Source organism: Ascaphus truei, chromosome 10 (genome assembly GCF_040206685.1).
Source record: "Ascaphus truei isolate aAscTru1 chromosome 10, aAscTru1.hap1, whole genome shotgun sequence".
In the NCBI taxonomy this organism is placed as follows: domain Eukaryota; kingdom Metazoa; phylum Chordata; class Amphibia; order Anura; family Ascaphidae; genus Ascaphus; species Ascaphus truei.
Window position 1 is genome coordinate 8467661 of NC_134492.1, and position 15923 is coordinate 8483583.

A 15923-nucleotide genomic window follows, 5' to 3' on the forward strand; every position below is an offset into this window, starting at 1 on the left:
TCTTTTAAGAGGTGGATTTGGACTGGAAGAGCGTTCCATAGGTAAGGAGAGATTAGTGAGAGAGGGAGGAGCGTTCCATAGGTATGGAGAGATTATGGAGAGATTAGTGAGAGAGGGAGGAGCGTTCCATAGGTATGTAGAGATTAGTGAGAGAGGGAGAGCGTTCCATAGGTATGGAGAGATTATGGAGAGATTAGTGAGAGAGGGAGGAGCGTTCCATAGGTATGGAGAGATTATGGAGAGATTAGTGAGAGAGGGAGGAGCGTTCCATAGGTAGGGAGAGATTAGTGAGAGAGGGAGGAGCGTTCCATAGGTAGGGAGAGATTAGTGAGAGAGGGAGAGCGTTCCATAGGTAGGGAGAGATTAGTGAGAGAGGGAGGAGCGATCCATAGGTATGGAGAGATTAGTGAGAGAGGGAAGAGCGTTCCATAGGCAGGGAGAGATTAGTGAGAGAGGGAGGAGCGTTCCATAGGCAGGGAGAGATTAGTGAGAGAGGGAGGAGCAACACATAGGTAGGGAGAGATTAGTGAGAGAGGGAGGAGCGTTCCATAGGTAGTGAGAGAGGGAGGAGCGTTCCATAGGTAGGGAGAGGTTAGTGAGAGAGGGAGGAGCGTTCCATAGGTAGGGAGAGGTTAGTGAGAGGGAAGAGCATTCTAAAGGTAGGGAGAGATTAGTGAGAGGGAGGAGGGAATCATAGGTAGGGAGAGATTAGTGAGAGAGGGGGGAGTGATCCATAGGTAGGGAGAGATTAGTGAGAGAGGGAATAGCGCTCCATAGGTAGAGAGAGATTAGTGAGAGAGGGAGGAGTGTTCCATAGGTAGGGAGAGAATAGTGAGAGAGGGAGGAGCGTTCCATAGGTAATGAGAGATTAGTGAGAGGTTTGAGACGGGAGAGGGCTGTAGAGATAAAAGGTGCAAAGATGAGACAACCTTGGGTTGAGCATAAGAGACGAGTAGGGGTGTAATGAGAGACCAGAGAAGATGTATCTCAGAGTTGAGATATACAGTATGGAGGTGCAGAGGAGTCTAGAGTATAAAAAGAAAGTAAGATAAGTTACTGCATCAGTAACTGTGTGTTACCCTGCTCTTTATCATATTATATTGAGGCCTTTCATTTTTGTTTTAACACTTGGCACAAAACTTTGGCTACTTTTAACTGTGACAGAACAATGGGGCAATATTAAACAGATAGAATGGAAGGTTATACCAAGAAGTACAATGTTTGATTTTAGCTCGTTGGAGTTAGAAACGACTCAGTTTTGGTAAAACTACATTTCTTTTACTGTTGTCGGAGACAAATAAACTGGATATGTCCCACAACCTGTATTTGTTGTGTGGAAGAGTAAAATGACAGCCCAAGATTTCAGTTATCCTGGCTGTATCAGACTGAATAATCAATCACAGCTGATATCTTCCTTTAAATATCAAACATTTCCTAGCCTCCTGCCGGCTGGAAATCAGAAACTTGACTTTTAGGCTGCGCTTATAGTGCCAGCGCCGGCGACGGTGATGGTGACGTCACGCTGTGGTCGCTGGAAAAATCTAATTAACTTGACTTCCTTCCATCGCGGCGCTTCTACTATAAGCGCCCGTGATGGCGGCAATACATTTGTTTTGCCGCAACGTCACGTCACTGTCGCCAGCACTATAAGCGCTGCCTTACTCTATCATGCAAAGCTTAGATGTGGACTGTTTCAGCTGTCGGTCCTCCCTCCCTAAGCCTGGTTTATGTATATTATTTATTGTCACTATGTTGCTTTATGCTTTCCTTTGTTCAGCATGCTGCCTGCTCCACCTACAACCAGCAAATTTATTCCTGTTCCTATTCACAGCGCCCGTCCCCTCTATGCCTTCATCGCCCGGAGTTCCAACTTGCATATGGAGTTCCTACCCCACCCTGGCTAACCTTCCTTTATATTTCCCTCTGTGACCGTAACAACTTAAGTGCTTTTTCTCAAGTGCAGGGGTGGTCAACTCCAGTCGTCAAAGGCTACCAACAGGTCAGGTTTTAAGGATATCTCAGTCGTTGACTGAGCCACTGATTGAACCACTTGTGCTGAAGCTGGGATATCCTTATGACCTAACCTGTTAGTGGCCTTGAGGACTGGAGTTGTCCAACACTGGTCTAGTGCAATGCATTATTATCCAGGATTCCAAAAATTCTGACAATTAGAGGCCTGTACCAGTACATTGTGCCACCCCCTTCCACTCCCATTGCTAAAGGGCTTACCCAGCGTGCTTTGCCACTGTCGCCTATTGTGCTTTTTGTCAATGTCTGCTGGCACTGTGCAAAGTCTTCCTCGGCCACCCACTGCTGAAGCAATGCATCTGCTGTCCAGCTATAGTCTTTTTTGGGGGATCTTAACATCCTACCCCCTAATTATAAAGCCTTACTTCTCTAATTACTTTATGCCCAGAAAGGGCAGTGTGTCAACCATGCTTCCTTACAGGACCCCCACACAAATTGGCATGATGTTTTGGGAAAACAGTATACTGTAACCCTCCCACACCTAATATGTGGCTACATCTGTACTTATTGAGCTTTCTATCTATACTTCATCTGCCACAGAAGTTCTACCTAGTCACCTACCTAAACTGCAACTCAAAACTGTGATACCCAAAGGCAGGGGGATATCGACACACACATTTACAGTGAAGTCAGACATTCTGAGACACTGGAGAAAAAGGACAGACACATACTGTACACAGGACATTAGCAGACAAAAGTAGTTTATTTCTGAAGTCTGATTTATGTCATTTTTTAGAGCTTAAGGTTCCTCTTTATTTATACAAAAGTGTCATTCTTATGAATTCTCAAGATTATCCAGTATTGTGAGTACTATCTGTAGGTAGGTGACCTCTTCATGAATTACCTTAGGGATAGCTTTCAGGCAAAATAAATAAAGCTTTTCTCCACTAACTCAAACTTCTGCTATCAGCTGTTGATTTCTCTTGCACTGACAGATCACATAGAATAACATGGCTGCTGTAGACTAAGACCACCCAAGACAAATCCCCTTAGCGGTCTTAAACTAGAAGAGAGAAAAACAACCATCCTCAGTCGGCACCAGTCGCTGACAATTTGTAATAAGTCTCACCAGAGTGGTTTCAACTTTCTGCACAATAAACTTTCAATTCCATAGCAACAAAAGTATTCTCCTTCTTAACTGGACTTATTGTATTTCCTGTGAAAATAGTCATCGGATGAAGCACTATGAAAGTAACATATTTTTGTTAAAATAAATACATTTTTATGACTATGTTATTCTGACGATTTCTTAACAATAAATCATATTCCCCAACAATGTTAACACAATATAGGCAAAATCATAGTTTTCATATATTTACAGTAGGGGTGCTTAACTCCAGTTCTCAAGCCCCCTCCCCCCACCCCCCCAAAAAAACCAGGTTTTCAGGATATCCCAGCTTTAGCACCGGTGGCTCAATCAGAGGCTCGGTCAAAGACTGAGCCTCTGATTGAGCCACCGGTGCAGAAGCAGGGACTGATTGAGCCACCTATGTTGAAACAAGTATATCCTGAAAACCTGACCTGTTGAGCGAGAGGAAGGGCTTGAGGACTGGAGTTGAGCACCTCTGCATTACAGTACAGACAGTCCTCTCTATCCAACGTTTCACTTTACAATGAAGGGCATATCCAACGCTTTACAATGCAACCTATGGGCCATTTTTCAATGCCAGAACGCGTTACCCGACGCCTGAATGCGTTACCCGACGCCTGAATGCGTTACCCGACGCCTGAATGCGTTATCCAATGCTCACCGCCACTGATTAACATGGGACTCACTTTACAACGGTTTCACTATCCAACGCTACTTCCAGAACGGATTCCGATGGATAACCAAGGACTGCCTATACCCACAAATATGGATGTGTGTTTGCATATTTTCATGCTGCTGTTACAGAACAATGTGCTGCTCTCCTTCTGTGAGCTAGATTAGCTTTCTAGATAATTTAGTGTTCATTAAGAACTAAAGGTAAAGTTTGTTGTTTATCTCTAGGATTACCATAATGTCCTTAACGCTGAAATGAATATCTAACTAAATTTAAATCATTGTAGCCATTGCAATGCATTAAATGCTTTAGTTTATTGGTTTTTAATCTTATTAATTTTCTGACAGCTCCTAAAGTAGAAAGCACTAATTAGAGATGTGTGAACTTGTCACAAACCAGTTTGCAGTTTTTTTTCTAATTACATGAAATGTTTGCAATTTGAAAGGTACAAAAAAGCTGAAATGTATTTTCAGAATTTGGTGAAAATGGCAACATTTTCACCAATTTATTTCCGCGATGTTGCTATTTTTTGCCAATTTGTTTAGCCAATTTTAACCTGATTTTGTTAAAAGCAACATACCGTAACTCAGGGGTGCGCAAACTTCTTGAGCTGCCGCCCCCTTGCCGGAAACCGCAGCGTTCGCGCCCCTCCCAATGGCTCGGCATCAAATGACGTCGCGGCGTCCACGAAGACCCGGCTGGCAGCAGGTAAGTTAGTTACAGAGGCCTCACGCCTCCCCCGGCATTTAATTTAAATGCCGTGGAGAGAGCGCGGGGCCTCAGTAACCTCCGCGCCCCCCCTAGAAATTCTCCAGCCCCCCCAGTTTATGCACCGCTGCCATAACTCATGCGACCTTGCAACTTTTTATGATGAAATTTGCCTTTTTTGTTGCTAATAAAATTCTGGGGTGAAAATGTAAATTTCGCTAAAATTTCGTAATTTCGTAAATTTTCACAACTGTAAGTGGACATGTATTTGTGTGCTAAACACTGCATTTTACAGTCTTTTGCAGACATTAACACCGCTAAATGTGCTTTTTGGAGCTACTTACCAGAAACCATGAAAGGTGCATGGTCCACTGAAGGTTGTGAGGTGGTAAATTCCAATGTTACTCACACTTCTTGCAAGTGTAACCACCTCACTCATTTTGCTATTTTGATGTCATCAAACAACAACATTGTAAGTATTTTATGCTATTTATTGAGTTCAAATAAATAATAATTTTAATAGAGCAAGGCACAAATCAGCTGATCTAATTAGTTACAAAACTCAATCCAATTCCAACCTTCCAATTATTTTCTCATTGGTGCCAAGAGAGATTACTTTTTCCATAATGAAATGGATTTGAAAAAAGGAAGTTGTATTTCTTTATTTACGCTCAAGAGTGATTTATTTCGCATCTTCTGCATTTTCAGGGGAGGTTGTATTATCATTTGATGCCTATTCAGTGTAAAACCTGCAGATATTGGTTATACTGTAATGTGGGTTAATTAAACTGACCCAAATTACAGCCTATCGCCACTGTTCCTTTTTCTGTGTTTTATGACAGAATTTGGTTTAGTAATTTCTTCTAAATGGTTCGTAAATCTCACGGTTGCAGCTGGAAATATTAACTGTTACTTTGTATAATATTGATAGAGCATCTATGAATTGTTAATACAAATCATTTATGTGCTAGTCACAAAGACAGTTTGTAAATTAAATTAAACTTTATCATACTATAGCACTTAGTTCCTTAGGCCCTCCTGAATAAACTGTGAAGCGGTTTTCCCCCTTACATTACATGTATTTTATCTGACAAGAACATAAGCCGGTTAAACACTTGATTTCCTAAAGCCTGCTCATAAGAGTTGATTTACCAACATCAAAATGTGTGGATATTCCCAATTAGTTTTACTTGTGGTTGCATAAAATGTATGAAAATTCTAATTCATTCTTCTTACATGTAATGCATAATATTACCAGTGAGGTTAATGCCACCTCGGAAATGGTAAAATCCTATTACCGGGGGTATGAAAAATGCTAATCGTTTAACTCTTCCCTGACATTCATCTGGTAGGCTGTAAGCTGAGACACACGCGGCAAATAGTGCAAGTGAAAAGTGCTCTGACACTTTGCCCGATATTCACTAACGGTTGTGAAATGGGAAATAAATGATAGCGTTGGGAAAGCATATTACCACACAACGTTTCTGCAGATTTCCTGACTTATTAACTGAGCATTCTACTGATGCAGCGGCCGTTATTCAAACACATAACAGCACCGATTTTGAGTTCTCTGCTGTTCCCCACGCAGCATGAACGCGGCCAATCGTCCCAGGCACCCGTGCTTATCCCAGGCACCCGCGCTTATCCCAGGCACCCGCGCTTATCGCGGATATTTTGTTTGAATTTCATGGATTCTGTTTCTTCGTTTGCAATAAAATGGATGAATTGTAATGTGTACTTTGAAAAGCCAGAACACTAAGGGGCCTATGCAGAGAGCAGCGAATTTTCTAAATTCGCCATTTTTTGGAGATAATCGCGCAGAAAACAGCAGAAAATGGAGATTTCCGAAAATCGCGCCAATTTTTCATTTCTATTTGTAAAACTCGCCTCGCGGCTGGCGAGAACCGCAATCTCGCCAGTTTAAAATATATCCGTATGCAGAGAGGCGCGAACGGCATCTAGCGGCTGTTCGCGCCAATAAAATGGCGCGATTGTCTCCGTTTTGCCTCGCCAAAAAAAACTGGCGCTCGCGGCCATTGCAAAGGGAAAAAAAAAGGCGCGAATTTGTTTTTACATGTTTCCGAAGCGCGCATCTCGCCAATTTAAACTCGCCAGACGCATCCATGTTAAACATAGCAGAATTTGCACTTTTCTGCATATGGAGATTAAAACTCTCCAAAAAAGCTCCTTTTTATGAAATTCGCCATTTTTAAAATTCGCTGCTCTCTGCATGAGGCCCTAAAATTCGTGTTTCTGCTCTCGCCGCGCTCGCATCTTAGTGCGGGATGGCTGAAATTCATCCCACGGTTTCAAATCGGGATGAAGTGTTCGAATAACGGCCGCTGCATCAATATATGTGCGATAATCGTGTGTTCTTGATCTAATTTTCTAGCAGGTGTGTGCGATAGTGATTACCGCAGAACTTCTCCATTATGTCCTATGTCTTTCACTAATGTTAAAAATCCATATGCAAGTGCTCATTTGCATGTCATTTCCCAGAATCCCTGGCTGCAGTGGAAGCACTGTATGGTAGGAGATAATGGGAGAAGCAGGTTGCAGTCCTGTCTGAGACATGTGAATGTGCACACACGTGATATTTTTATTTGACATGCAAGTAGCATACTTTTTTACTTTAAGGCAATGTTATATGAATCATTATGGTGCCCTTTTGCAACAAAGTGATTCAATACCTTTGATGCCAGACAGGCTATCAATGTATTGCAAACACATGCCTTGCAGGCTGTAGCTCGCCCCAATGGTCTACTAAGGAAACAATCTTTAAAAATAAAATCTACAGCCAAACATTAAAAGGTCTGGTCAGTTGGGAGCGCAATCTTCCCAGAGTAAAAAGTAATTTAAAATACAATCCAAATATATGTTGTATTTGTTCTCTATCAACTCACATGTAGTAGATGAAATTCAGGATCTTGAAAAAATGTTTCTTCATAGGCATGTAAGAGAAAAACAGAGAAGAAGAAAAAAACGTTCCAAGTATAGAGTACAATGTTTAATACCAAATGATCTGTTCAAACATTATTGCACTTACAAATATACTTTTAGATTACCCGCTTAAAAGAAGAAGTGGTCATTTGAAACGTTGCCAGGAGTGATCACTCCCCCTCGTCTCTCTCAACATTGCGGTTGCACCTAAATTTAGCATAAGGTGAACTTGAACGACATATGTCTTTTTTCAACCTCATCAACTATGTAACTATTTAACAATGTAACTATGTAACAATGTAACTATGTAACCTTCCGCGTCACTTCCGTGGTTCAATCTCTTCGAGGCTGTTCTCTGTATTTCCCAACGTTGTTTCGCTACTAACAGCTTCTTCAGGGGTAGGATATTAAGTATATTTCTAAGTGCAATCATCTACTATATGTAAACTGATAGAGAGCACAATATATAGTTGGATTGTTTTTTAAATGACTGAACTATATCTTTTACATTATTTTAACTCCAATATGGCTGCGCTTCCCGCTGACGAGATCTCTTGTTGGGACCATTTTTTTCTGGAGAAGCTGTAGCATACGAGGAGTTGTCTTTCTCCGGTGTATTATTATTATATCTGGGTTTTTGTGGTGTTAAAGTAGTACTTAGAAAAAATTGTGCGTTATACATTCAAAGGTATTATGCAAAGTAATGTAGCTCTTGTTAAGAGGGTTTGAGTTACAATAAATTGTATTTTATACATCCGCACGCAGAGATCATTTACTGCGATGAATCCAAAGCTGGAGATAATCTAAGCGAATGTGAGTCATATTGCCGTGGAACAGCTCATAAAGCATCGTAACGCCTTCATTTGGGGAGGCTGATGCTGCAAATTGAAATAACCATTTACGGTAGCAACAAATATTCCCTAAATTATATTGAAAAGTGAACATGGTTTGAATGCTGTATATTGCCCACTCCAAACTTCATAAGCCGTAGACAGAGCATCCATGCGGAATACACCTGAAGTCATGTGGTTTGTGTGATTAAGTGCAGTGAGATGCTGCCGCTGGGACATTTATCACATTGGTATGTACAGTCATGAGACAAAATTACCATTTGTTAAATGTATTTGATACAGACACAATCACTAGTCAACTATGTAGTTGTAGAAGTATTCGTACTTATCGATGCTGATTGAAATGTGTTACGACACTGTTCATATTATAATATTGCTCCAAGTGCAATATTCCATTGTGGCATTAGTATGCAATGCTTTCTTGTACAACCTGTGCTTTGAAGTATATTTATTTCCTCTTACACGTGGGTTACTACGGGTATATGTAACCCAATTGAGGGGGGGGAGGGGAGTCATGAAATATAAAACCCTCTTCTGGAAAGTGTGTCTAAGATTCTTGAGTACTTTACCTCCAGATATCTGTTCTAATCATCATAGTTTAATACAGTTACAGTATTCTCCTTCACAGTGACTTTCTTGCCTTTACCCTTCATTATTTTTGAAGTGGTTCTTAAATGTATCTTTATCTGGCGAAGTCATTTCCAGTGAAGTGTATGTAAGTGTATGTGCTGCCCTCATCACTATAGATACTGAGCACTCATTTATCAACATCTGCAAAACTGAAGCACAAGCCAAGCCCAGAATCTGCACCTGATTTATCAAAGGGAAAAATCCAGTAGCTTTCTAAAGGGTCCTGTTTCATTGGTAAATCTTGGCCTGTTTTCAATGTTACTGTGCCTCAGTTATTCAGCTGGGAGACTGTAATAAATCTGTTATCTATTTATTAGTATAATTTAATAATAATGGTGCAAAATGTAGCACCTAATTAAATGAAGCAAAAAAAATTACCTTATTTATAGTTGGATGTTTTTCCTCATAAAACTAGTGCTGTTTTTGGATCACTTTTTTTACACCAATTTTGCAGCCAGACATTTTATAGATTTTATAAACTTTTACATCTAGTTATAAACTAAATGTTGTCTAATACACTACATTGGTTATAGTTTTATAATAACTTCCAGACAATAGTAACTGTATTACCACAGTACCTTAAAGCTGCATTTTTTGTTGTTGCTTATTTTTCCCCCTTTAATATGCGCTTCAATACAACCCACACAATGATAAGTGATTAGCTAAGTTGCCGATTGATCCGTTCTCCTGTGATCGATTGGCGAAGATTCGGCTCAGAGGTTCACTAAATGGCTGTCAGTGCAGCAGAAGAGGACCAAAGATGCAAAGTTCTGTGGGGAAGATCATGTGACCAGGCAGTCACTAGATACAATTGGTGCACTGATAGAGAGAGGGCAGGGCTCAAAAAGGCCTGTTTCAGAAGAGGAAGGGGATGTGACTTTGTAAATGGTTGCTATAGAAACAAAAAATACTTCTTACATTATAATACATTAAAAAATGTAACTCAGTTGTTGGTTTTTTTAAATGCTACAAGTATTTTCTCATAGTACAGATCTGATGTATTAAAAACAAAAACAAACAAACACATGTAGGATATATTGCTTGGTCTCCAGCTTTAAAGAGGCAATCCAAGCAGCAATAAAAAAAAAAAAATTTAATTTTAATATATGCAGCCTTTGATTATCTTTATTGAAAAGTAATTACCTAAGCTGCCGATTGATTCATTCTCCCCTAATCGATCAGCAAAGATCCTGCTTCCCAGGGTTCACTAAATGGCCTCCTTTCAGTTTCAATCAATCCTTCTGTCAGTGTAACTCAGCAGCTGCAATGTATTCTTAAATTACTAAGGTAGCATTATCTATTGTTGCAGTTTGCAGCTCAAACTGCTGGGAATATTGGCAACAAATTATCCCAAACAGGAAAGTGTTGCAGAGACCTTGCACTGCTGGGGAAGTGTGCTAAAGCCTGGTATAGAAATCACAGGATGCTCAGTATAGCACCGACCCCAGGCACTCAGCTGTGCCGGCTGCCTCGTTCTCCTATCGAATTGCAGCATCATAATAACGCTGCAGACGTCAGCAACGTAATGTTGCTTGGTGTCGCATTGCCATGGTAATAAGACATCATGACGTCATTTGATGCTGCGTTGCTATGTCAACAAGATTCCGTGTGACGTCACGTTGGTGATTTCCTCGGCATCATTTGACGCTGCGATACGAAAGGGGACGGAGGGCGGCAGCTACAGTAAGTGCCTTCCCATTAGGCCTGGGTGACCTGAGAGCGCAGCAAATGTATATTGGGGCAGACATTTGCCGCCCTAGGCCCGGGCCTAGTGGGAAATACACCGCTGTCAATATATTAAAACTAATTAAAAATTGCATTAGGAGTTGAATAAAAAAACATTTTAGTACATATTATCTGATACTCCAGAACTGATTTATTTATTATTAAAAAAAAAACCCACACGTAGGATATTGCATGGATTTCTCCTTTAAGATAAGATCGAGTGAATGTCACAACCACAACGGTTGCTCTTATGGTCCTATAATACACAATTTGACACACATACTTGACAGTGTCGCATTTTGTTCAGAACAGCAATACATTATTCCATCTCCTCTTAATATGAAGGAGACATCTGTAACTAAGCCGGGATTGTTCTGAGGACTGCAGAGGGTTCTCATGAGGCACCTCCATGATTGTCACATTCATAGAATGTAGGACAATAACACACACGTTCCCTTCTTATCACTTATCAGTTCATGTTGCAGTTCAGCTTCTCTAATGAGCACTTTTTGAACTTTTATTTTTAATTATTTTTAGATAAATGTTTCTTAACCGTGTTAACACATTCTCACTGTTTGCATTTGTCTTTAGCACATACTCTATATATAGGACGGCCAACTGCAGTCCTCAAGGGCCACCAACAGGTCAGGTTTTAAGGATATCGAGCCACAAGTGCCGAAGCTGGGATATGCTTAAAGCCTGACCTGTTGGTGGCCCTTGGGGACTGCAGTTGGCCACTCCTGCTCTATATACTCAGCCATGTTTCACCAATGTTGGTTATTCTGTAACATGCAAAGTACATCATATGCAATATATAATAATAAAGATTCAAAATGATAATAAAAGTAACAATATATACAGTAGTCCTTAAAGCCTGACACTCCATGGGCCTGGCCATTTAACAACACAATAGCAAGGCGTTCGGACTGCAGAGATTAAATAGACCACTGAGTTGATCACATGTATTTTTTATTTATTTCCTTTCGAAATCACTGGTGTGTGGACAGTCAAATGTTATTAGTGGCTTTCATGTCAAGTTACCATACTCCATGTCACACTAATTCATTTGTTTTATCCTGTAGCAAAAGTCCCAAATATGATATGACTTTCAGGCAAGATCAGCAGAACTATAAGTATGCTGGAGGAAAGCCAGCTACCTCTATTTATACCTCCAAAGTGGCTTCACTATTCTAGGAACATTACAACTGATTATAATTTAAGGACATTTGTTTCATTTAAGCCATGCACAGAATTCTTTCCTAGAAAATGACAAAAATAGCAGAAGTTAACATTGATTTAAAAAATAAAAAAAACACACATTTTTTGGAGCATGAACGCTATTCATGTTTGTAATACAGCCGGAAGGAAGAAATAATTAGAGTTACCCATTTTATCTAGAATTCCTGATAACGCTTCCATACAATTTACTCAAAGAGATAATTCATTTGTAGTTGACATTTATGTTTTATGAGTTGATGGAGGTTGTTATATTTGTAAAGAGATTTTAAGGGTAAGATACAATAAGTCTTTCATTAGTTTGAACCTTTGTGTGTAAAATAGTCAGCATACTGTACGTACCATTTATAAAGGTAGCTGTTGATTGGGATGATTTAGATCTCATATCTAATTGCTCATTTAGAGTCAGTGCTCTTTTATGATAAATACAGTATCTTAATGACATTTCCAGTCTTGGAAACGTACAGTACGTCTATAAAGGAAAACTGAACTTTTACAAATAGTTCAGAGGTAAACACAATGAAATAACTGCTTTTAAATGATTATTGAGGATAATTTTATGATTAGGTGTTTTTCATCTGTTCTATTTTCAAAAATACAATGTTTTTTTTTAATGTAAATCAGTTGTGTAGTATTAGATAATACTTACTGCATGGGCCACGGAACCCCAGGGCAAAGCCACGGAACCACAGGGCCGGGCCATGGAACCTCAGGGCAAAGCCACGGAACCCCAGGACAGAGCCTCGGAAACCCCAGAGCCGCCGAACCTTAGGGCCGGGCCAGGGAACCTTAGGTCAAGGCCGCAGAACCCCAGGTCAGGGCCGCAGAACCCCAGGCCAGGGCCGCGGGACCCCAAGATAGGGCCGTGGAACCTGAGGGCAGGGCCACTGAACCCCCAGGGCAGGCTTGTGGAATCCCCCAGGGCAGGGCCACGGGACCCCAGGAGAGTGCCGTGGAACCCCAGGAGAGGGCCACGGGACCCCGGGATAGGGCCATGGAACCCGCGGGACCGCAGGGCAGGGCCACGGGATGCCAGGGTTCAGGGCCGCTGAACCCTGGTTGCGAAACACTGCTCTGGGCTATTGGAGCCCTTAATTTAAGAGCTGAGTTACAGAGTCATTTCCTACAGTATATGAACAGGGAGCTCTTTAAAATAACCTGTCTTTAACTAAGAACTAGAATTGAGAGCAGCCAACTGTAACAATGGATTAGTCGATATATATATATATATATATATATATATATGTGTGTGTTATTTTTCCTAATTTTTGAGTTATTAATTTGATGTATTTGTTTTCTTCAGGGGATCACTCATTACAACATTCTAACAAGAATCACTCAGCTTGGGATCATCATCTCACTGATCTGTCTCTTCATGTGCATTTTTACATTCCTCTTCTTCAGCGAAATTCAAAGCACCAGGACGACGATTCACAAAAATCTCTGCTGCTCATTATTTTTAGCCGAACTTATTTTTCTTATTGGAATAAATATGAGCAAGAACAAGGTACGTACTGTAGCTTCATTTCCATTGCTTATGGTGGCTACCACCCACAGGTCAGGTTTTCAGGATATCCCTGCTTCAGCACCGGTTGCTCAATCAGTGACTAAGTAAAAGACTGAGCCACTGATTGAGCCACCAATGCTGAAGCAGGGATTCCTGATCTGTTGGTGACCCATGGGGACTAGAGTTACTGTAGCAACCACTAGCTTAATCCATTTCCTTCTACAAGTATCAGATTTAAATATTTATTCCCATTCTATGATCTCCTAGCCAAATGCTTTGGGGTGGGGGATACTGTGCAACATCATAACATGTTACATTTACTTTAGGTTGAATTGTTCGATTATGAAATGTAGGTTTATTAATTACCAATGTAAATGTATTTGCACATACTGTACATGAAGGAAACAAGGCAAAGAAAATCTGTACTTACAAATACAATACAAAACAATCTGTGATGCCACAATAGGGAACAGAAGCATACTCAAGCTAACTTTTATAGAAGAATTAACGTGCAAAATGTATATTTCCTGTAGCAAACGTGTTCACTTTCCTCTCTTCAGTTGTTTAGGGAGGATTGTTTGGAGATATTTTGAAACTGTTGTTTTTCTGATTTAAGTCATATTCAAGCAAGCAATTAAATGTCTTAATGTGTATATATATATTTAAACAAGAGCCTGCACAGTCTGTTCTGTGCAGCCCTGTATAATCCCAAAGTAGAAGCAAACATGCATAACTGCTGCTGTTATATTGTTTAGATATTGTAAGGTGGTTAATATTCACTAAGGCACGCAGTAACCGTACTGTTTATCCCTTTCCTGAGGAATACAGTGATCTGGTGTACAGCTTATATTTCCCTCTGTCCTACAGTATGAAACAGCATGACTGTGAGACAGAGGACCTTATTTCATATTGTCTGAAGTGGCCGTGCTGGCTTCCTTCAACTGAAAGTAGCGTGAACGGCCCCTTCAGCCTATATACTGTGGATTTACCCGTGGATTTAGTCTCGTATGTATACGAGTGCCTGCCAGCTTCATCCCCGAAGCTTTCTCTAGAATCGCATGATCATATTCATAGCAATTAGCTACATTTACCCATGACAAGCCGCTGGGGCGAGCAGGGAGGTGCATGCTGCCGACTTTCTGCTTTGTCTCCTACTATTGCAAAAATAATATTTAGTTATGGTGTATCTTCTGCTTTTATTTCTTACACATGTTGAAGGGGCAACCCCTCCTAGGACCAAAGTGAACTAATTCCAGTGATATGTTTGAGGGGTGCTCATCTGTGTGATTGATGCGTTGTTTACCAAAGTCTGACACCTATAAGTATTTTTAAATATTTTGAAATAATCGACAGGAGGGGTTTTATTTCCTCCGGCTGATCCCTTTTGTGATGTCACTATATGATGTCACTGTGTGATGTCACTGTTATCACCAAGTGCTTGTACAGTCCGAGCCCCCTCACCCCTCCCCACCTCCCCTTATCTTTATTGGCTCTCTGATAAGGGGAGGTGGAATAAAGGCAAAGATAACACTTTCCCTATTAAGAGGCCCCTACAATTTTCAACGTGTATCTCATTTCCCAAAAATGAGTACAGCCTAACCTTTGCTATTACAGTACCATTATTACATTTGTTTAGGGAAGCCGATTAGACTGTTACATTTATTTTTTTAAGTATACTTTCTAGCCGGGTCTGTGGGATTGTTAAATCCGGTGGCACTTCTATTAAGGTATCTTATCTGTACTTACAAATACAATACAAAACAATCTGTGATGCCACAATAGGGAACAGAAGCATACTCAAGCTAACTTTTATAGAAGAATTAACGTGCAAAATGTATATTTCCTGTAGCAAACGTGTTCACTTTCCTCTCTTCAGTTGTTTAGGGAGGATTGTTTGGAGATATTTTGAAACTGTTGTTTTTCTGATTTAAGTCATATTCAAGCAAGCAATTAAATGTCTTAATGTGTATATATATATTTAAACAAGAGCCTGCACAGTCTGTTCTGTGCAGCCCTGTATAATCCCAAAGTAGAAGCAAACATGCATAACTGCTGCTGTTATATTGTTTAGATATTGTAAGGTGGTTAATATTCACTAAGGCACGCAGTAACCGTACTGTTTATCCCTTTCCTGAGGAATACAGTGATCTGGTGTACAGCTTATATTTCCCTCTGTCCTACAGTATGAAACAGCATGACTGTGAGACAGAGGACCTTATTTCATATTGTCTGAAGTGGCCGTGCTGGCTTCCTTCAACTGAAAGTAGCGTGAACGGCCCCTTCAGCCTATATACTGTGGATTTACCCGTGGATTTAGTCTCGTATGTATACGAGTGCCTGCCAGCTTCATCCCCGAAGCTTTCTCTAGAATCGCATGATCATATTCATAGCAATTAGCTACATTTACCCATGACAAGCCGCTGGGGCGAGCAGGGAGGTGCATGCTGCCGACTTTCTGCTTTGTCTCCTACTATTGCAAAAATAATATTTAGTTATGGTGTATCTTCTGCTTTTATTTCTTACACATGTTGAAGG

At 40.6% G+C, this 15923-nt stretch overlaps 1 protein-coding gene across 1 annotated transcript in view; it reads left to right on the plus strand.

The window, feature by feature from the left end:
- The window catches only part of ADGRL4 (adhesion G protein-coupled receptor L4), a 110498-nt gene that overhangs the window by 69916 nt on the left and 24659 nt on the right, over positions 1-15923 (plus strand). The window contains exons 10-11 of the mRNA XM_075615726.1: positions 4795-4971; positions 13185-13388. Coding sequence (XP_075471841.1) covers positions 4795-4971; positions 13185-13388 — 381 coding nt within the window. The remainder of the gene's footprint in view (positions 1-4794; positions 4972-13184; positions 13389-15923) is intronic.